Raw genomic sequence first — 23,981 nt, 5'->3', positions numbered from 1 at the left:
CGTTGGGTTATCTTCAGTTCTTTACCTGTCGTGATGTGGCGTATACTTCTGTGGACATTACGGCTTTTCCTGCATGTAGGTACCTGGTTTCAAGGTGTTTGGTCTACTGATTAGACGAACTCTGTAGCCCGTCCACAGAATCAGACTGAACGTTCTCAGCCAAGGGGTCAGAAGGGTTCACCCCAAAACGCTTTTTGTTGGCACTACTTAAGGAAGAAAAACAAGTTGAGAAGATGCTAAAATTGAAAGGATGGTGGTGGGCCGAATGTGTAGGTGGAGCGCCTACCCGACTCGCACAAAGTCCTGGCTTTGATCCCTAGCACCATAGAACAAATACCAGCGAGCCAGACACTTGGGAACAGTTGGCTGACAAAGTAAATGAGAAGTGAAGCTCTAGGACACGGAGCAGCGAGACTGTGATCACCGTGCACCCAGCGGCACCCCTCAGCATCAACAGTGCCGTGCTCACAGGCCAGGAGGCATGGGGCTTCCTTAGATTTCTCACCATGCCAGAGGGAGTGGTAATGGCATTGGTAAGAGTGACAATAACAAGGATGGAGTGACAACGCGGTACAGCATGGAAATAAAGATGTTGTGAAAAGGGTCAAGTTGGATTCAAATGTGTATGTATGCACCAAGCTTGGGGCAGGGGCTAGAAATGGAAGAATGGAACAGGAAGAAAATGCTGTTGTTTATACAAAATGTATTTATATGAAAATAATGTGTTAAATAATGACTAGTAACCCAAATAGATACTCTGATAGAAAATACTAACCCCTTTAACCCTGCGCCTGCACCCAGTCCTCAGGGCAGCATGACTGGGTATGGGGAAGATCCTTGTGCTGCAGTGGGGGCCGTAGCGACAGATTCCACTGATGGACAGCTCAGTGAGGCTCTGGGGTCCTCTTCCTGACTCTGCCCAGGCAGACGCTAACCCGGTAGAGCTCCAGTCCTATCACCAGCTGTCGGCTGTGCCATGAGGCTCCTCAGGGATGTTTCAAGAGGGCTTTGAGAGTCACACGACCTAATGCACATTGGTCTAACTTCCCAAAGGACTAAGCCTTCCAAAGCACAGCTGTTGTACTTGCCCCTACCACATTCCCTTGTATGCCTCACATGACAAGGTCCTAAGAAACTGGAGAACTGCAACTAGCCTCGGCAGGCACCTGGACTTCACAGGCGAGGAGTGAGGCATCCCCGCAGCTGGACATTGCCCTGTTTACTCTTCAGATGTATTATGAGGAAATCCACTGAGCTCTGCCATAACTACCATCTCAGGGACAAGCAAATAGTGATACTATCCCCGATTAGCATCAGGTTTACATACACTGAAAGACCCAGGGGGTGTGCTTCTGGGAAGTTCTACTGGAAGTCTAGCAGCTCCTGGTGTTGCATTCCTCTGAAATGTCTTTTTGTATTGGAGGGAGATCTTGATAGGATGATAGCTGTGTAGGAAAAAGTGGAATCGATCAGATAAATAGAAAAGCAAGTAGAAGCCCCAAGAGAAATCACCCATGGCACTTGGGACAATTGAGGTTTAAATGGGAAGGTCAGGTTTGTTACAGAACTCCGAGAAATAGAAAGGATGAAAAAGAACAAATGAGGGAAAGTAGGTGGGAAACAGCCATCAGACTACCATGACACGGCCACTATCAGGTTCTTAGGGGAGGTTGAATGTGATTGGGAGAGAAATGAAGGGGCACTCGAGGAGGAGAGGACCACATAGCAGTCTGCTGGCCCAGTGAGTGCGTGGCAGACAAACCGACGATCTCCATCTCCAGAGAGGCGTGGCCACATGTAGCCTCTGCAGCTATGCCCAGAGGGTTTGACTTAACACTTAGAGAGGAAAAGTGGTGTAGGAGAATACTCTGATAGCGCTCATCATTGAACTTAAACTTTAAGTTAAAAGGAAGCATTAGAGGTAGAAGTAGCTATGAGAAAATGCTACAAAGACAAAAAGAGGGGAAGAAGTACCTGACCATGCCTGATCTTTCCCTCCCCAAGTAGGAGGCAGGAGGACACAGAGTTCAAAGCCATCCTTAGCTACATAGCAGATTCAAAGCCAGCATGGACTTTGACACCCCTTTTCAGATGGAAATATTAGAAACTGTTTAAATTCTAAGCATGGAATAACAAACCATAGGATACAGAGACTTAGGCCTCAGAAAAGATTACATGGTAATCATGGTTTGAGCAGTGGGTCACAACCCCTTTGGGGTTTGCATATGCTTGGCCCAGGGAGTGGCACTATTTGATGGTGTGACCTTGTTGGAGTAGATGCGGCCTTGTTGGAGTAAGTATGTCACTGTGGGCATGGGCTTCAAGACCCTTGTCCTTACTGCCTGGAAGTCAGTCTTCTAGTTGCCTTCAGATGAAGGTGTAGAACTCTTAGCTCCTCCTGCACCATGTCTGCCTGGATGCTGCCATGCTCTCACTTCGATGATAATGGACTGAACCTCTGAACCAGGAAACCAGCCCCAATTAAATGTTGTCCTTAGAAGAGTTGCCTCGATCATAGTGTCTGTTCATAGCAATAAAACCCTAAGGGTCAACCAACCTTCTCACGGGGGTCACTTAAGACCATCAGAAAACACAGATACATCACAATTCATAATTGTTATGAAGTAGCAACAAAAATTATGTGGTTTGGCGTCACTACAACGTGAGGAACTGTAGTGGAGGATCTCAGGCTTAGGAAGGTTGAGAACCAGTGACTGAGAGGAGCAAAGTGACAGAATAAAAATGACAGAACATGAGACTGTGAGGTGAAGCAAGGGAGTCTGTGAAACCAACCCAGGATGCTGCGACGACAGAACAGTTGACTGAAAAAAATGGACAAAGTAGGCAAAATTTTAAGGCAAACTTAATACGGAGGAAAAAAAAAACCAATGTTGAGAGTGGAAACATTTGTCACTACAGATTCTGTGCATGCTCCCAGATAACAGCAGGCATCATCAGATGTGCCAGTCAACATGAAAACTCTAGCAAAGTGGACAAGTTCCAGGAAAAGAAGCCAATGAAGAAGAAATAAACCTTACTAGTCTTATTAAATGAGATAGTTAAGATTTTCCTCAAAATTTTAGGCACAAATAGCTTTAGCAAACTTTAAAGAATGGGTTATTCTAATATGTAAATTTATGCAGATAATAATTTAGCATGCCCCTACATGCCAAATCAATGCTGTCTTTATAGTAACACTAGATAGAACCTGTATGAGAGATGAAAAGTGTGTGTCTGTTATAGTCCATGAACCTAACTAACACATTGACCAAACAGGACTCATGTCAGGAATGCCACAGAAAGGCATATTAGAAAATTGATCCCCTTCACTGTAGAGTAAATGTAAAAAGCCAGTTGATCAATAGATGTAGAGAACTGATAAAAAGATCGATACCTGCTGATAATAACTCAGCCATCTCTAAGTAGGCGAGTGCTTTCAATATGATAAGGATGTCTGGAATTCCTATCATCACTATTCTTGGGAGAGGATTCCATAGGAGAGGAATGTGAGACACGGCTTTAAAATAACGAACAAGACAAAGGGCTAGAGAGGAAAACACCCGCCATGGAGGACATCCCGCAAGGCCCCAACTCTAGGTGAAGAACTACAGATGATTCATGACCATTGAGAGTAGGAGAATGGATCTTGCCCAGGGTTGAGTCCTCTAATTGGTTTTCCAACATCAAGTGGTCAGCCCCCAAACACACACATAAGAAAACAACATTGAATGAACTCAGCAGGTTGTACTGATTATTTACAGGCAGGTGTGTGTTTAATAATAATTAAAGAGTCCATGAATTTGAGAGGGGACAAAGGGACATGCAGAAGTTGGAGGGAGGCGAGATGGAGGTGTAAATACAGTACCGATATATAAAAATCTACAAAAACCTCGCACCCACATTGGGTAGCTCATACCTGCCTGTAATTCTAGCTCTAAGGAACCTTCTTCTGGGCTCTGTGGACACCCGAACTCGTGTGCACATATCCACACTGTCACATAGGTAACATACATAAAAATTAAACTAAAATTCCTTAAAATCAAGACAAAGATAATAACTTGCTTCAATGTTAAAATCTGACATAGAAGTGTTACCACAACACAGAAAGGTAAGAGGGAACAGAAAAGCCTAACTGTTGGACAGGAGAAGACTAGAAAGAGTTTTGCAGATTGTGTGGTTGTCCACACAGAAAATCCAATTAGAAAGTCTGCCATCAGCTTATTAGACCTTAACTGGGCAGTTTACTAAAATTAATATAAACACCAATATATAATTGGGAATTCAGATATTTGCTAGTTTCGTTTACAAATGGTGATGAAACTTACAAGACAGAGACATGTAACACCCATGACCAGAGAAACAAAAACTTCTCAGCCCTTACTAAAGGATAAGTAGGTCGCACTCCTCCTGGATTTGAAAACCTGGTTATGAATAAATGTGCCCAAGTAGATGATATAAACATGCTGAAGCGCCAGTAGAAAAGACAGAAGGAGAAGGGTCTTTGGGTCCTATTTGTAAGGCCAGATATTAATATTTTACTGCAGGAGTGGACAAACCAGCCAGTGAAGCAAAAATACGCAGCTCTGGAGCAGATGCATGTAGATCAATTTCATATTGACACAGTAGGCAGGCTGTAGATCAGCGGTTCTCAGCCACGCTGTGACCCTTTAACACGGTCCCTCATATTGCGATGGCTCTCAACCATAAAACCATTTCATTGCTACCTCATAATCTTGCTGCTGTTGGGAACCATAATGCAGAAGGTTGTGATTCACAAGCTGAGAAGCACTCCTATAGACGACTAGTCCAAGTGTCCATGAAATCAGCCAACAAAAAGGGGGAAATAAGAAATTAAAATGTCCTCAACACATACAACTTATGTATCTCGAGCATTAGGACCTCTGGCGTAGAAAATACAGATTTCAAAATATATTTTGAAATATCTTCTTATTTTAAGAATTTAAGCTGGAGGCAGAGAGATAGGAGAGATGAGATAGCATTAGCTGTTATATGTACATTCCTTACCTTACTTCCTTTAGAACTTTTGTCCATCAAACTATTGGAAGACATTTGTTAGCATCGTGCATGTGTGTAAAGTTGAGACTGGTAGTTCACGCCTATAGAGATAATTACACAGGAAGCTACGGCAGGAGGATTTTAAGTTTGAGGAACATTTAGGAAGTGATTTGCTGAAGGGAGTATAACAAGGGTTGGGGTGGGGGCTTTGAGAGTGTATCGCCCCGCCCTCATCTTCCAAACTCATTCACCCTGGGGATAATCTCTTGTACGCTGTGAGGATCACCTGCTAATAAAAAGCTGATGGCCTATTAACAAAAGGCAGGAAAAAGAAGGTGGGAGTTTTTTCCGCTAGAGAGATTGTCAGTGCAGGAAGATTTACCACCCGGACTCAGAGGAAGTTGGGTGTATAAAACTAAGGAGAAGATGGGCAATGATGGCGCACGCCCTTAATCCCAGCACTTGAGAGGCAGAGGCAGGTGGATTTCTGAGTTTGAGGTCAGCCTGATCTACAGAGTGAGTTCCAGGGAAACCCTGTCTCAAAAAAGGCAAATAAATAAATACCTAAGGAGCCAAATCCAGCCACGTAGCTGAACTCAGAATAAATTCGATAGTAAGATAAGAGGTGATGAACTTGCCTAGCTTACAGCCTAGGCATTTATTCATAAATAAATAGCCCACCAAGTCATTATTCGGGAGCTGGGGCGTGGGTGGAGAAGCCCGGGATTATGTTCTCTGCTTGGTGTTTATGGTTGAAACATGTGAGCAGTCAGCTTCCTGGTTCGTCCCACCAGGCCTCCTACATGCTTCTGCTCTGACACAATGGGCTTATGCTTTCAAAGTTAGCACACAAATGAGAGTAGGCATTAATGAAAAGTTTCCTTCTCAATCACAGAAACAAAACCACAGAGACATATTTAAATATATTAAACTGGCAAAAATGAACCCCATGAAATCTAGTTCCGAAGACTTTAATCAATATGACCGGTCATGTATTGCTGCTGTGTCAATCGATATATCCACCGTGAGAAGCCATTCATTTCAAAGTTAAATATTTGAAACAAAATAAGTTATTTGAGAAAGACAAATGTTGCCCATTTTCTCTCCTATATGGAATTGAGATGTAAAAGAAAAGGTCTATTTGGGACCACTGGGGTAGGGCTTGTGCCAAGACCACAGACACAGAAACATCATCATGACACACTTTTTTTTTTTTATACAATGAACACATGACAATAAATTTAAAGTAAGAAAACTAAAATGTTAAGCACTTGCATATCTGTGACATGATATCTCACTATGTAACCCAGGCCAGTTTGGGACTCACTGTATACCCCAGGCTGGCCTTTAACTCATAGCAATCCTCCTGCCCCTGCCACCCAAGTGCTGAGATTATAAGTGTAGGCTACTATGCCTAGTAACAATTCCACTTTTAGGTATATGCTGGAGAGAAATACTGGCATGAAGTACCCCAGAATATGCGCATAATAATGTTCTAGAAAAATTCAAAGCTGGACCTGCCTGTGTGTGGGGGGAATAGATGTTCACATAGTAGACCGCTGCATGGTACCAAACTATCAAGTACTAGCTACCTGCAATGTACTAACTTAGTAACAATGAAAAAGCAATGCTCAGATATGTAGCACATACCTTTAATTCCAGTACTTAAGAGGCAGAGGCAGATGGTGGATCTCTGAGTTCTAGGCTAGCCTGCTCTACAGATTGAGTCCCAGGACAGCCAGGGCTACACAGAAATACCCTGTCTCAAACAAAACAAAACAAATAAACAAAAACATCAACAACAACAACAACTTAAATCTATGTGTGTGGGTATGTTACTGACATGTATGTCTGTGCACCACTTTTGTGCCTGGTTTCCATATAAACAAGAAAGGGTGCATGCCCTAGTTCCAGGGTTCTCTGGAACCATAGCTATAGATGGTTCTTAACTGCCGTGTGGGAGCTGGGAATGAAACCTGAGTTCTCTGCAAGAGCAGTCAGTGGTTTGAACCAGTGAGCCATCTCTCTAGCCCCTTTCTGTGTGAGATTTTAAAATACATGTTAGAAATATCCTACATCATGGATGCTAATCCTGATAGTAAAACAAGAGACACATTCACAAGGGACATTCTATGAGACAGTAGACTGGTCAGACACAAACACCCAAAATCACAAATGAACAATCAACGGAAGTGGCAAGAGGACTAGTGTGTCAATTAATTATTTAATTAGCTTGTTAACTAACTAACTAACTAACTAACCTATTTACCTTTATTTAGTTTCTAGTACTCTGGCTAGAACCCAGGGCCTCTTGTGTGCTAAGCCATCACTTGACCTACAGAATGAGCAACATCTTCAGCCCCGCTCTGAGGTTTACAAAGCTGTAACAAAGGCCATTAAGGAACACTTACTGAACACTCTACTGGCGAACAAGGAGTCATATAACAGCTATTTCAGGATCAGGAGAAACTATGCAAGATAATAATATTAATTGATGTTATTGTAGTTGAAATTGTGACACAAGTGAATGGCTTTACTGTACGGGGCACATACTGGTTTATTTAGATGACATGTCAAGATGTCAGCGACTTATGGCTCAGCCTGAAAGAAACTGTTTATCTACTAAAAAAAAAAAAAAAAAAAAAAAAAGGAAAAAGGAAGAGTTTGAAGGTAATGACTAATAAATCTGGATGAAAAGCATTTGGGTATTTTGTGGAAGTTTTCTTCCAGATTTTTTTGCTAGGCTCATGATGGTTTTCAAAATAAAAAGTTGGGCGGAAAAGAGGAAGGTTGGGGCAGATTGACAGCTTACCTTCTAACTATGTTTCTCGGGCGATTGCTAAGCAAAGGAGAGCTAAGCAGCCAAGACGCTTTTTATTTGGTTCTGTCTCAAGATTGTGAGGCAAAACTAGTTTTAAACGTTTCAAACTAAGAATGTAGTTACCGAGGGACTTTCATACTTAGTCTACACATTTAACGTTTATAGGTTTTGAAGCCTGGGGATGGTGGCGCACGCCTTTATTCTCAGCACTCAGGAGTCAGAGGCAGGAGGATCTCTCTGATCCTCCAAGGCCAGTCTGGTCTACAGAGTGAGTTCCAGGAGAGCCAGGGCTACACAGAGAAATCCTGTCTCATGTGTGTGTGTGTGTGTGTGTGTGTGTGTGTTTGAAGAAATAGTCGTCTAAGTGTATACTGAGGAAAATATAATTTTGCACTTTACATTTGAAACTATTGAACAAATTTTACTTTTTATTCTAGCAAAGCCTTTAAAAATCACCCAGTCTTTTGGCCACCACCAAAACCGATTATATTGATGCTCCCCCTTTTTGAGATTAAAGAAAAACACTGTATCTTTTTTTTTTTTTTTTTTTTTTTTTGCTGGCTGACTAGATCTGCTTAATGAAGGTGGAGATAGAAGAAATGCTAGTGTAAAGAACCTATAAGAGATAAGGCTCTTCATTTATTGCCCATTTATGTAATTACATGCATCACCAAGGACAAAGGTCCTTAAAACAAAGCCCACAGGCAAAGTAGAAGCAGTCCCTGAACCCAGAGAGATAGATTTGCCATTACTTCCCTCTTCGTGATTTTTTTTTCCCCTGTGTGGCTGCACGCCTTTTTGTTTTATAATCACATTCGAGAGCTTAGCCATCGTTTTGGGCTTAAGGGAATGGCTGAAGAACCGCTTCACGTCAATAAAAAGACTATGGAGACTTTCCAGGAGTTTTCCTAGGCTTTGAGTCGAAAGGACAGCACTTACTTCCTGAGGTCTCATAGCTCCTGTTGGAAGAGGAAGCAGCCATTAGAACCCCAGCACCATGGACGTGCTGGATGAAAACGAGGCTCTGCAGCAGTTCTTTGAAGGTAAGAGCCCACTGGGCACCACTGTTTCTTCTCTGAGCCTTGTCTCCGTCTCTGCTCACTTTCACTCTCTGTCCACTTACGCTTCGCCCCTGGAAGAATGCTATCAGATAACTCCTGCGTTGGGAAGTACAGGCTCTACTGGCTTTGTTGATAGCAAAAATCAGCGATATGGCAAATTGTTTTTCAAATCCTGGATTCCATCTTACCTAGGTTCCTTCCTCATTAAGAGTCGAATGGGCACCTGGATTATCACCTGTCTGTATGGATTAGGGCTCACTCCTTCTGTCCTTTAACTGCTTTAAAAATGCCAGTTCTGTCTTCTCGCTGAGATGACTAAATACCATGTAACAAAAAAGGTAGGATTTTAATTAAAATGTCTTAGTATAATTTAGCATAATTAACTTCAAATCAGCCGAAGACAGCAAAGGAACGCCCACTTCCTGATCCCATCTTTCTGCTTGTTCATAACACTTTAAAAACATGAAGCTGGACGGCTGTTTGTGTTTGCAGTTGAACCTCTCCCTGATGAGAGTGACTGACAGCAGCGTCGGTACACAGGCCTTCTCGCTGCTCGACATCCAACATGGTGGCGCAGTTGTTCACATTTCATAGGGAGGATGTTCTTAATGGTGGGTCTTTCGGACATGCTAGGAAGACCTTGCCTCCATCATCCCTTTTTTGATGTATGATTGGGAGCGTCAGTGTTAGCCTGGCTTCAATTAGCCAGGCTCAGACTTCCTCTGGAAAGAAAAAGTGGCCAAGCTTTTACACGGTCCAGGGTTTTTCCGTGAAGGTGAACGAGGGTGGTCTAGGGTGCACTCGCTCCAGGGCAGTTAGCAGCACGCTCGAAAACTGGATTCTGGACTTTGTTGGGTTTTGTAAAGTGTGTGACAAATGAGAGCTTTGTAAAGACTGGAAAGAACTAAGGCCCAACGCTAAAGAAGGCAGGTCCCACCAAAGGCACTGTAAGACTCTGGGTCACGGCCAAAAGGAGCGGGCATAATGAGGTCATTTCTGTGGTTTAGATTTTGCTGGAAATGGCAGGAAAGTCAAATGAAGCTGTGAGAGTCACCGTGTTCCTTTGATCCTGCATTCGGCCCCCTGGAGTCCTGCCTGCAACAGGGGCCAGGTTTGACATCATGCACCTTGGTCCTACTTGGTGTGTGCCCTGCACACTAATGCCATCACCTGGGTCCTGCTTGGTGTGTGCCCCGCACACTAATGCCATCAGATGGGTCCTGCTTGGTGTGTGCCCCACACACTAATGCCATCACCTGGGTCCTGCTTGGTGTGTGCCCCACACACTAATGCCATCAGATGGGTCCTGCTTGGTGTGTGCTTTCTGTGGTAGTTGCCCGGACACATTTCTTTTGAAAGGGAAACCATCGTTCACCCTGTAGACGCAAAAGGTAGACTTTCTCTCCTACAACTGAGGAAACCCGGTCTCTGGTCTTCGCTTTTCCTGGAAGAGCTTTTAGCCTCACACAATTCACCGGCTAGACCCATTTGCCACAGAGCTCTCTATAATGCTGTTTCCGCAAACCTCTTCTGTAGCTACTGGAACATGTATTCTACATAGTGCCTACTTATTATTATTATTATTACTACTATCGTTATTACAGTTTCTTTTTCAGCCTCAAACTAAACTGCACAGCCTCTTTGATGAGGAAGGAACCCATTCTCCACGCACAGTGTTCCTCTTCTGCGTGTGTAGCAAGAAAGACGCTAATCTCTGGGGAAACAGAGGCACAAGCCCTGACCACTACAGCTAGCTGCCAATTTAAAAGAATTCCTTCCACTATTTAGCAAACACCAAGTGCCTGTTTATGTCAAGTCTGCTCTACCTCCTTCTGAGGAACTTGCAGGGTGTTGAATGAAACCGTTCCCTTAGAGTTTAATAATCGCCTTTCCCTAACCCTTAAGGGACAGAAAGCTTCTTTAGAACAGGTCAGCAACATTAGATGTGGTGTAATGAGGGGGCTGCTGTTGCAGCCAGATGCCTATCAATCTCTCGCTGTTTTGAATCAAATGTCATCTTACACTTAATTTCATTGGTTACGAGTGAAACAGGACTTAGACGTGAGTCAGTCAATACATGTGCCATACGAACAAACTTTTGAACAGTGATTAAAAAGGATTTGATAACCTGAAAATCTCCCCCTTTTTCTCTCCCCTCCCCCGGTTTTGATAAAACGACGTCAAACCATTCTATTGTAGTACTATTTAATATATAAACTATAATTTTTTTGTTTTGTTTTGTTTTTGTTTTTTTTTTTTATTACGTATTTTCCTCAATTGCATTTCCAATGCTATCCCAAAAGTCCCCCATACCCCCCCCCACTTCCCTACCCACCCATTCCCATTCTTTTGGCCCTGGCATTCCCCTGTATTGGGGCATATAAAGTTTACAAGTCCAATGGGCCTCTCTTTCCAGTGATGGCCGACTAGGCCATCTTTCGATACATATGCAGCTAGAGACAAGAGCTCCGGGGTACTGGTTAGTTCATCATGTTGTTCCAACTATAGGGTTGCAGATCCCTTCAGCTCCTTGGGTACTCTCCCTAGCTTCTCCTAAACTATAATTTTTAAAGATTTATTTTTAGTTTAGGTGTATGTGTGAGAGCTTGCTTACATGTATGTATGCAACGGCAGCAAACGCCCTTAACCACTGACCCAAAATACGTGTGTGTGTGTTTTGTTTTTTATTTAATCACTGTCTGAAAAAACAATAAAACTCTTGGCAAACCATTGTACACTTGAAAGCAATCTTTCTCCTTTCCTTGGAGTCTTTGTCTTAAATAAGATACTTTTTCTCATAAGGATTTTGATATTAAAGAATTTAAGTTGACAGTAGACTCTTGAATTTCAAAGCTTTGCCAGTCAAAGTTTATGCTGATGCTAGTATTTGTTTTAAACTGGAATACTGAAACTCCAGCTCCCCTGGACATCTGTGGGGGTAAACCCCTAGCTATGCAAGGGCAGGGACTACCTGGAACAGCCTCCCTAGAAAGCTGCTATCCAAGCTTTGAATGGTTTCTGTTTCTGTTTCCACAGGCAGCCATTATCACAAGGGGGCAGTAAAGACACAGGGAAGGCCGAACTAGCTGCTATGGTAGTCGTTCTGGACCTGTGGGTCGTGATCCTTTGTGGGTGTGGGTGGGTGTGGGGGTGTTGTCCAACAACTCTTTCATAGACTATCAGAAAACACAGACATTTACATTACAGTTCATAACAGCAGCAAAAACTATAGTTTATGAAGTAGCAATGAAAATAATTTCATGGTTGTGGGGGAGGGGTCAACACAAGATAAGGAACTGTATTAAAGGGGTCGCAGCGTTAGGAAGGTTGAGAACCGCTGTGCCGTATACAGGTTGTTTGAGAACGCCATGGCAACGCAAGGTTCAGGAAAATAAGGCAGTTCTGGAACAGGAAACCAATGGCCAAAGTACCTAGAGTATCTAGAAAGTATCTAGAAAGTTTCTAGAGTAATCTAGAAAGGCTTGGGGGAAGGTGAGGTAGTTCTGTGGAGTGGAGGAGAGACAAAGCTTGCAGCATGCTAACACTGTGCACCGTACAGCAATTGCTGCAGCACACTGACACCGTGCACCGTACAGCGGTTGCTCCATAATATTTACCCAAAGAGTGAAAGAGCAGCACAAGCCCCTGATCCTGTCATCCAGAGGTTGTGGAATTACAGCTCTGTTTGAGGCACTCCAAAAGTCCAAATGCAGGGAAAGAAGAAAGAATTGCCCAGGAGCAGAATGGCCCAGTGAATGGACCAGAGAAAGTAGAGGCAAAGAGTCACCATTGATGGAAAGACTTAGACTCCATTATCATGAGACAGACAAGGATACACGTTGTCTTAAGTGGCCCTTGTGTATTATTTCTCTAAAATGAGATACCGACTCTGATTGGCTGATGTTTCTGGCGTTTCAAGAGAAGGATCAGAAGCTGGGAACAACCAGGTGTAGTGTTCAGGACAGATACTGCCCATTGATGGTGCCGGGTCCCGGGGAAGACTTTCCTGTGGGCAAAGGGTACCTTGACCAGCAGCTAGTCTATTGATTGCCTTTCTTTCACACTGCGATCACCACTTCATTCCTGTCTCAAGCAATCAGCGCCCCTTCTTGCTTTCTACTGTCTCAGCAGAATCTGAGCTTGTACTGAAGGTGCAAATGGCAAGTGTCCCGAGACCATCTCCCACCTCTAGAAGGGAAAGGTTACCTTTGTTAAGGGCAGACTTAGTTTCTCTCTGCAGCTAGGCTTTTTAAACAGCATCGCCTCCAGTGTAAAGTTACTCTAAAGAGGCGGGAACTTGTCTTGTCTGCGCCACAGCTGGGTGGAGACAGCATATGCTTTCCAGGAGATGGGACAATGACAGAAAGGACCAGCCAGGTCACATGAGTGACTTAGGCTTATCTGCAAGCTTCTGTTTGGTGTGGGCAGTTAGTTAGAAACCATGTGGTCTTGGCATGAGCCATGCAGAACAGACCTCCTCTCTTCTTTCATGCTGGGATCCCTAAAGTGAAGGCGATTTTGAGTTTAAAATGTGTCGTTAAGAGTGCAGCTCGGACCTCGGCCACCTGCATATACTTCATTTGCTGTGGAACAAAGAGATTAGTGCAAACCTCAGCCACCAGCACACACCACGTTTGAAACCTATTAGGCTCACCCGTGTCTTCCCCCAGATACGCCCTCCCAAGAGAAGGTTTTCATCGATTGCCTTGGTGTTACAGGTGTCATCTTTCCAACTTTGAGTTAAGCCTGGTTTCTGGCAGATTCTCCTGTGTCTTGGAACTTAATTGTTCAATACACAGCCACTAACCTAGAGATAACCAATAAGGGAGGTTAGTTTATGATCTCACTATTCAGTGCTTACTACTGTCCACCGTGTTTTGGTTTTGGCTTTGTGAATAATACTTTGTTATCTAGCCCAGATAGGCATCAAACTATACACCCTCCTGCCTCAGGTCCCTGAGCATTGACATTTCAGGTATGTCTTATCAAATTTGGCTTTTTGTATGTTTTAAATAAGTAAACTACCACCACCACCAACACTTGAGTATATCGCTGTAGTCCTTAGCACTAGACTTCTTGTGGACTACAGAGAAAAGAACTCTTATCATCACAGGTATTCTTGCTGATGTGCAGCAGAGAGCCACAAGCCGTGCGTGACCTAGAGTCCACATCTTACCAGCCACCTTCAGGTGCCGAGAACACATCTAATCATGTCCGTGCTGCCTACAGCTGCTTCGATGCTATGGTGGCAGAGTCCGGGGGTTTCAACAGAGGCCATATGGGCTGTAAAACCTAAAATATTTACCATCTGGCTCTGTACAGGAAATGTTTGCCAACCCCTAGTCCGCAACCCAATTAACAATAATAGTTGTTATTTATTGAGCCTTTTTGTGCTGAGTATAGGACCGTAATTAAGACCATGGACTTTGAGTCTGCCGTCCCGGTTGTGAGTCCTGTGATTTTGCGATGTGCTATTTCTAGGACTAGGGATGAGTGAGTCTCTCAGGCCTAATGTTTCCCTAGTTGTAAAGAAGAGGCAATTGTCTTACCTCAGTTTGTGGTTGTTTTTCAATTGTGCCCGGTGCAAAGAGGTCAATAGTCTTCACTTATTTTTAGTGTTACCATTTTCTCTGCTTACAGAAGTTCCGGCCATCTTTCCTTCTCCCTTGTGCGACTTAATCCTGAAGCTAAATATCACACTTAAGAGTCATCCAGATAGCAAGTGAAAGGTTTGCCTTGCAAGCCTGGTGACTGAGTTCAGATCTCTTAAACCCACACCAAAAAAAGCAGGGTGCTGTGTCATGCATCTGTGATCCACGGAGATAAGGGACAGACACAAGAGAATTATCCAGAAGCTGGAGGCCAGCTAGGCTGGAGCAGGCAGCATGGTGGTAAGACAGTAAGAGAGAATCTGCCTAAACAAGCTAAGAAAAAGAGAACAAACTCTATAAATGCTGACCTACACCCCCACACCTGTGCCTGATGCAGGAGAGTGCATGGGAACAAGTCACTACGGATTTCTCTGTTTGACTATTGAAACAGCCAAAAAAAAAAAAAAAAAAAAAAAAGAGTGTTTCTTAGGACCCCATGGTGTATTCATGTACAGAGCAGAGACCTTGCCCTAAAGAGCTGGCTTTTCTAGCTTAAAAGAAACTAAGGAAACAAATAAATGTGACAAAGGCCCACCTGATGCAGTTAGCACCAAAGCCCATGTGGCAAAACAACAACAACAAAAACAACAACAACAGCAACAACAAAATGACTACCTAAAGAATTATGACTTAGGGAACTGGAGAGATGGCTCAGTGGTTAAGAGCACTGGATGCTCTTCCAGAGGTCCTGAGTTCAATTCCCAGTACCCACATAGTGGCTCACACCATTTATAATGGGATCCGATGCCCTCTTCTGGCCTGCAGGTGTATACACAGACTGAGCACTCATACATAAAGTCAACCATCAATCAATCAATCAATCTTTAAGAAAGAGTTATGAATTAGGGGCTGATGATTGGGAACACTTGCTGCTCTTGCAGAAGACCTTCATTAAGTTCCTGGCCAGTGTGGGGGCCGCGCTGATGGAGGGAGAGTGGGTCTCGTGAGTCACAGCAGTCAGGAAAGGCCTCTGAAGAGACCGTACCTGAGGAGCCAGATCTGAGTCATGGCCAGGAGCAATGCCTCAGTTTGGGAGGAGGGCATCCCAGGCAAAGGGGAGCAGTGCAAAGTCACTGAGCTGAGAATGCTTTGGGGCTGCGTGGGGATGAGCTGAGTGGCAGAAGGTATAGGGGGGCGGTTGGCTTATAGTGAGCGACAAATGGGGAGCCAGGTGCATTAGAGGGTGGACTTTCATTTTTAGTGCCACAGAAAACTAGTGGAGAGTGTTCAGCAGGTCAGAAAGGACTTTCAAATGGATATGATGTGATAGAAAGGGAAACCATGCTTTCTGGGAAGAATGATGCCACGTGCTACAGTCAGAAGTGGTGCATGGTGGTGTGGTGGATTTAGGGGTGGAGGATGAAAGGAAGTACAGATGTGTGTGTGTGTGTGTGTCTGTGTATGTGTGTGTGTCTGTGTGTGTCATGTGTTTGTGTATGTCTGTGTATGTGTGTGTGTATGCTAGTGTCTGTGTGTGTGTCTGTATGCGTGTGTGTGTGTGTATGTTTGTGTGTGTGTATGTATGTGTATGTGTGCATGTGAGTGTATGTGTGTGTGTGTCTGTGTATGTCTGTTTGTGTCTCTCTGTGTGTGTCTGTGTGAGTGTGTGTGTGTATGTTTGTGTCTCTCTGTGTGTGTCTGTGTGAGTGTGTGTGTGTGTCTGTGTGAGTGTGTGTGTATGTTTATGTCTCTCTGTATGTGTCTGTGTGAGTGTGTGTGTGTGTATGTTTGTGTCTCTCTGTGTGTCTCTGTGAGTGTGTGTATGTGTGTCTGTGTGAGTGTGTGTGTGTATGTATGTATGTATGTGGTCATTCAGAACATTTTGACATTTCAGATAGTTTTGAGACGACCAAACAGAAACAATGGTAAGGCAATTAGCTAACTGAGTCTGAATCCCAAGGAAGGGGCTAAGACTGCTTTTGAGAGTCAGGGAGTCACCAGCTTCACAGTGATGTCTACAGTTTTTGAGATTGAATGAGATTACTGGGACGGTAAAGTAGACTTAATAAAGCCACGATGAGGGCGTGGCCATCCCAGTGACAGTGGCTTGCAAAGTGTGTGTGTGGGAACATGAGGTTAAGGTAGGAAACTGTGGTGGTGCATGCCTTTAATCCCAGCACTCGGGAGGCAGAGGCAGGCAGATTTCTGAGTTCAAGGCCAGCCTGGTCTACAGAGTGAGTTCCAGGACAGCCAGGGCTACACAGAGAAACCCTGTCTCAAAACAAACAAACGAACAAACAAACAAACAGAAAAACAAAAACAAAAAAGGAAACTGTTTGAAAAGGATCAGATAATGGACCATTCATAGAGTTACTTAGATAAAAGACGGTTACATATGACCTTACAAGTGGCTTACATGGGGGTTGGGAGGATGTCTTAGTTAGGGTTTTACTGCTGTGAACAGACACCATGACCAAGTCAACTCTTATAAGGACATTTAATTGGGGCTGGCTTACAGGTTCTGAGGTTCAAGGCAGGAACATGGCAGCATCCAGGCAGGAATGGCGCAGGAGAAGCTGAGAGTTCTACATCTTCATCTGAAGGCTGCTAGTAGAATACTGGCTTCCAGGCAGCTAGAATGAGGGTCTTAAAGCCCATGCCCACAGTGACACACCTACTCCAACAGGGCCACTCCCTGGGCCAAGCATATGCAAACCATCACAGGGGAGAAACCAGGCAGAGGGTTGGAAAGAGCGTAGAAGGTGAGGGGCTGGGATTGGTCACACTTTGGGGGATGTTTGCTATGGAATAGGAACCCAGACATGTGTCAGTAACAGGAGGGGTGCAGAGGAAGAGATATAATTGATAGTTGGTCTGGTTTTGATTTTAAGATGGGACATGCTAAAGAATTGGTTTCCATCACTAAATAACCCAGTCTGGAGAAGTCATCTGAAGAGGTAGGGGGGCAAAGGCGGTGAACTTTGGCCCAGGCTGACATGGCACAGAGAGCACCTGGATAGAGCATGCTCAGGCTGCAGGACACCCACTTCTACAGCGAGAGGGGAGGTGGGATGTTCAAAAGAGAGATGAGTGGTGTGGTAAATGTCTCAGTTCTGTCTGCTTTGCCTATCGCATTTGAGATGTCATAGAGAGAGACCAGGCATTGAGGGAGCGGTAGGGGCTGTTTGAGAATCCGAAGTGGGAGTTAAACAGTTATTGTCTTAGGAGGCGTATTAGCTTCCTAGGGCTGCTATCAGAAATCACGTAGCTGGTGGCTTAAAATGCTTCTTACAGTTCTGGGCAGAAGTTCAAAGTCAGCATGTCGGCATGGCGTAGCTAACTAATGGCTCCAAGGGACACTCGCTTCCATGTCTGTCTCTGGGCTTCTGGAGGAGGCCAGCCATCTTCTGAGTGGTAGGCGCATCTGATTTCTAGTGCTATCCTTCCTTTCTCTGTGAGCTTCCTTCTCTCCTCCGCTGGAGCCCCTCCCCATTCCTTGGCAGTCCTTTCTTTCTCCCTGGACCTAGGCCACACTCTGATTCAGGTTGATGGCATCTCAAGACCGTTGTCTCTCTTTTCCCTCACACTGACTTTCACTCTGGCTTCAAAGGTCTCCTGTCATGCTGAGATAGGAAGGACCAGGTCATTAGGCCTGGTTCAAGCGATGAGTTATCCTTTTGATCTCTGTGCTATCTCAACTTCCAGATGCTCACCTGTCCCGTTCACTTCCGCCACCGCCAATCTTCCATAAACACCCCTGGTCACTTTCGGCACCCGGTGACCTGGCTTCTGTACCCGTTCGTTCTGAGATGTCTTCCCGTTGCTAGAGCCTGTTGGAAGTCTGTAGCTGGGGTTCTCTGAAAGTTGTCTGTACCTGCCACTGGTACCTTCTGTTTACTCATGCACACACTCTCCTGGTGATATCCCTGGCATCCTCGCATGCTGCTCTCTCTCAGCTTGTCCCCCTTACTCCTCTGAAATCAACCCCCCTTCCACGTCTGCTCCAGCACCTGCTTCCAAAGCACATCTATTTGAGCAGCACAAGCTTACCCGTGGGTTCCCACTTATCAGCCCAGCCCGAACGGCTGACCAGCTCCAGGCCTATGCTTATAGCTCCTGAATGTTCACATGCGGACTAGACTTACCGTGCTCCTCCTCATCCAGACTACACCATGTCCTGCATGCTCTTTACTTTACAACAAGTGTGTGTTCCTCTGCTCCGTGTGTGATAGCACAGCACTGGAGACTGGGTAATTTATGAAGAATGTGCATCTTTGTCTCAGACTGATGGAGGCTCGACAGCCCAAGATCAAGACCTTGGCACCTGTTGTCTGGCGAAGACCTTCTTATGTCCTCCCATGGTAGACAGCAGAGGGATGAGAAAGCAAGAGGGATGAATGCTGCCCGAGAGCTTTCTCGGCTGGAACACCAACCAGGGCTGGAACAATCAATACCTTAGTGGTTAAGAATTCTGGATGCTTTTTAAAGAGGACTGGGTTTGATTCCCAGCATCCACATGGTGGCTCACGGTCATCTGTAACTACAGTTCCATTGATTCTAATGCCATCTTCTGGTTTTCATGGGTACCAGGTATGCAAGTGGTGCATAGATATACATGCAACCAAAACACCCATATGCATAAAGTCATAATAAAAAGAATCTTAATCCCATCCTAAAGAATGGAGCCCCTGAGGCCTCCTCACATCCCAAAGCCCCCACCCCCGAAAACTATCACACAGAAACACACCTCTGAAGGCTATGACACACCAACACTTGAATGCTGGAGGGACTAACATACAAATTAGCACCTCTCAAACTAGAAGTAGGTTTGTATCTCTCTCTCTCTCTCTCTTTTTTCTAACCCCTGACCTTTCTTTTTTAAATATTTATTTATTGTATGTATATGAGTACACTGTCACCAGAAGAGGGCACCGGATCTCGTTACAGATGGTTGTGAGCCACCATGAGGTTGCTGGGAACTGAACTCAGGACCTCTGGAAGAGCAGTCAGTGCTCTTAGCCTCTGAGCCATCTCTCTAGCCTGCTTCTTTTGCATTCTTAAGTGTGGCTGACAAAGGAGTCCCTTTCCTCGTCTGTGAAGGGGTTGTGTGATGCTCATAAGGGAAGCTGAGGAGGCTGAGTAGTGAGACTGGATCTGTAGAAATATGTTCTAGTTAGCTTCAGCTGCCAACTTGACATAGCCCAGTGTTATCTGATGAATCCCAATTGAGGGATTACCCCCATCAAATTGGCCTTCGACCATGTCTGTAGGGCCATTTTCTTAATTATGGTAGATGTGTGTCATATAACCATGTTTTGGGTTTTTTTTTTTCCCCAACTTGACATAAACCTGGACATACTTGGGAAAAGGGAATCTCAGTTGAAGAATTACCTCCATTGGATTGGCCTGTCGGCATTTCCTTAATCGGTGATTGATGGAGGGTTCAGCTGGGTCGAGCCATGCCTGGGCTGGTGGGCCGAGGCTGTATAAGAAAGGTAGCTGAGCTAACCAGGTGGGGGAGCAAGCCAGCCAGCCACTGTCTGCCATGGTTCCTCCCTCTGCCCCTATCTCCCTTTGTGAGGCACTGTTGACTGAAATGTAAGCCAAATAAACCTTTCTCTCCATAGTTGCTTTTGGTCATAAGATTTATCATCACAACAGAAAGCAAATTAGGATATAGGTCATGCCTGGCATACACTTAATACCCAATAAAGTGGTATTACCCATTTTAAGAAAAGTTATTTTTATAAAGGAGTTTCCTTAATCAGGCTACGATCAGAAAAAAAAAATGTCAGAGAGTGTTTGATTCTGTGGTACGATGTGTTCTGGGAATCAAGCCTGAGTGAGCCCTCATACATGAGAGACAGGTGCTCCATGACTGATCTACCATGTAGATCTTCAGCCATGTATTAATTCCTACCATGTACAACAACTCACTAGGAAACACTGCCCTCAGCAGTTTACAGCTGGGGAACAGATTCACGCAAGGGACGTAGTGTGTTATTAGATACCAGAGTGAGAGTTTGCACAGAAGTCCGTCTGACTCAAGAAGGCTTGCTGGGGACATCTATAGGGGTGCCTGCTAAAGCACCCAGATTTTTTTCTTTTTGCAGTTTGCATATGAAATTATTCTGGACAGTAAATAGCTGGTACTTCATTGCCATTTGGCAAAGCCCAGCTCCAGAACTATGGTAAGAAAGCAATGGGTTATGCTTATAGAGCGAGCAGCTACAGAACTAAAGGAAAAATAACCAACCATACACACATGAGAGCATCGCGTGTCGAGGCCTGTCATGATGCTTGCCTTGCAACAAGTGTAGGCAGCCAGGCTTACCTGAAGCTTAAAGTCAATATTAACTCTTGATTTTGGCATCTGGAGTAGCCAGACTGCAGACAGGACCAGTGTTGTGAGGATGGATGCTGAATAGCTGAGATGGAGGAAATCAATAGTTGTTCTTGATCTCCATTATATTGCAACTATGAAAGGAACCAAAGTGCCTGTTTTATTTATTTTGAGACAAGAATGTGTCTAAGCTTATACACAGATCCGTACATTTCTTTTTCAAGGAAATAGTCCTGTCTCCAGGGAGTTATTATAACTTTTGCATGCTCACATTAGTTATTGAACCTTTATAGTCATAAAATCCATTTATAGCCCTTCATTGCTAAGCGACCAAGGACAAAGTACTGAGTATTTCCTTTTACCATGAAAGGTTCAACTTTTCTCGATTTGTCTTGAAATCAGCATATTTTAGAGAGGACGGAACATCCTGTTTCTCTAAGGGCTTAGCTGGCATTTTTGTGTGGAGATATAGGCTTAAGTCTGGAAGGAGTACACTGTGATTATTTTACTGTTCTTAGACAGGCTAAAGCTCTTTCTGCTAGTTATATGGAATGGAAACCTGGAAGAAATCTGAAGTTGAGGGACTACAAGTTCCTTCCAAGGTGAGGTAACATGTTACCTGTGTTCTGCGATGGTCTTGCTGTGAGACCCCTCTCTTTACCCAGCAGTGGTCCTGAGGGAAGGTTGAGATGTGGTTCCTGCTGCCTGTGGACCTTGATAACCAACAAGGTTATCAAGTCAGGTCATTCAACCCAACTCGACAGCATTTGGGAAAGCTGCCTTTTAAGAGTCTTAATCAGTCCATGTAAGGGACATTTTTGCTTCAGATAAAAATGTTTAATCATTTCTATCAATTTTTCAATAGGTGAAAGCTTTGGTAGTCCCCAAAGAATATACCACTGTTCAAAATTTTACAAAGAACTTCAGTACAGCAGATTTCTCAGAACTCATGAATGCATAAACGAAAAATGACATTTAATAAAAGGTTTATGTGGCTATTTCTCCTTTTACCCTGATTAAAACAGCACCGCAGCAGATCAGACTGTCCTGTCTGAACTCTTTATTCTGAGCTGTGCTTTATATAAGGTGGGGGGGGGGGGAGTACTACAGATGTGGAAAGGAGGCCATGACCCTCTCACTCCTTTCCTTGTGGAGTTAGAAGAGTTATTGCTTTGAAACAAATCTACTGAGAAGTCCCAAATGTTATCCAGGCAGGAAAAGGCAGAAAGGATTCTAAAGCCTGCTGTAACAGCTAGTCAAGATTCTGTCACTGAGAGCAAATGCGCTTCAAGGGGGATTTGTGTGAGAGCCGTGCCACTAAGAGCTGTCTGTTAGGAACAGGTTGATCCTGTTTGACCAGTAGAGGGAGACTTTAAAACCTCAAAAATAAACAGTAACTACAATAACGAAAGTGAAGATAAGAAATCCAGACAAAAAAGAAATCTATTATCCATATGCGCTAACCGCAGTGCCTTCCACTGCATTTGAACTTCTGGCCCTCTGTCTGCCTGTGGGAAAGCAAGGCAGAAACCTGCTCGCTGCCTGGGGGATCTCAAAAGCTGAACATGGTGGTGAGCGAGGTCAAGTCTCTGAAACAAGGCCAAGGATTTCATTCTCCTTGCTAGCATTCTATGGAAAAACCAAAGATCTCTATGACACCCATTTCTTAAAAATTATTTATGTAATATATACACTGAGTACACTGTAGCTGTCTTCAGACACAGCCGAAGAGGGCATCGGAATCCATTACAGATGGTTGTGAGCCACCATGTGGTTGCTGGGAATTGAACTCAGGACCTCTGGAAGAACAGTCAGTGCTCCTAACCACTGAGCCATCTCTCCAGACTCTTATGCCACCCATTTCTATATGTTCTTACGCTGACAGTTCATTCCAAGTCTATTGTAGAAATTATTTAATCTCAATCTGGGGTTTCTACTCTGCCTTCACCCATGTTGTTCCTGGATAAGATACACACACACACACACACACACACACACACACACACACACAGAGAGAGAGAGAGAGAGAGAGAGAGAGAGAGAGACACCCTTCATATTTATAATAAGCCTCAATCAGCACAAGAGCTGGGCAGCTATGCTATTATATCTATTTTCCTACCAATAATCATAATTATATAATTTGCCATGTCTTGTCTGGTCTGCTCTTAACTCCAATTAGCCAACCCACATGGCCATTATTTTGTGGCTCACCTCACCCATGGTGGCTTTCTCCTCTCTTCATCTTCTTCTCTTCCTCCTTGTTCTCCTCTGACCCCAAGCCTGGAACCCTAAACCCTGCCTATGTCTCCTTTGTCTTATTCACCAGTCAGAAATAACTTGGGGCAAGGTCACAGAGCGTCACTTGGGTCTACATGCAGATTCTGGGGCAACCAGGTCTTGGGGGGGGGTCTGCACTTAATACTACAGTACACAGGCCTCTACACCTCAACACCAGTCTACCTTCCACTCTTCCCTCTCATCCATTCTTACCACACTTGTTTGTAGAGTCCCATGTTCCACAGACCTCCATCCCCATCCATTCATAGGTCCACAACTCAACTCTGAGAGGAGTTTACAAATTTACAAATCAAATTTTTATTACATTTATTGTGTGACCATCAAGTGTATGGATGGCAAAAAACAAACAAACAAACAAACGAACAAACAAACAAACAAACAAACACTATGTGGGGTTTGAGGTCAGGTCACCAGGCTTGGAAGCCAGCACGTGAACTATCTTATCTACCCTCAGTTTACATAAAACATGGAAAAATGTATGTTCAGTGTAAGTATATACATATAAAAGTACACATAATCTCTCTCTCTCTCTCTCTCTCTCACACACACACACACACACACACCTATTAACTCTATTTAGTGTTGATCATATGTACATGTATTTAGGGCTGGCCACTTACTTGTCTTAGGGTTTTACTGCTGTGAACAGACACCACGACCAAAGCAACTCCTATAAGGACAACATTTAATTGGGGCTGGCTTACAGGTTCAGAGATTCAGTCCATTATCATCAAGGCAGGAACATGGCAGCATCCAGGCAGGCATGGTACAGGAGCTAAGAGTTCTACATCTTCATCTGAAGGCTGCTAGCAGAATACTGGCTTCCAGAAAGTTAGGATGAGGGTCTTAAA

At 44.2% G+C, this 23,981-nt stretch overlaps 1 protein-coding gene across 1 annotated transcript in view; it reads left to right on the top strand.

Moving 5' to 3' along the window:
• The first annotated feature begins 8,834 nt into the window (after positions 1-8,834).
• Positions 8,835-23,981, top strand: part of Myrfl (myelin regulatory factor like) — a 121,537-nt gene continuing 106,390 nt past the window's right edge. Inside the window, exon 1 of the mRNA XM_021173503.3 lies at positions 8,835-8,880. Coding sequence (XP_021029162.1) covers positions 8,835-8,880 — 46 coding nt within the window. The remainder of the gene's footprint in view (positions 8,881-23,981) is intronic.

Source organism: Mus caroli, unplaced genomic scaffold, assembly GCF_978045245.1.
Source record: "Mus caroli unplaced genomic scaffold, Mus_caroli_1 scaffold_9, whole genome shotgun sequence".
Classification (NCBI taxonomy): Eukaryota; Metazoa; Chordata; class Mammalia; order Rodentia; family Muridae; genus Mus; species Mus caroli.
This window is presented reverse-complemented; position numbering and strand designations above follow the sequence as displayed.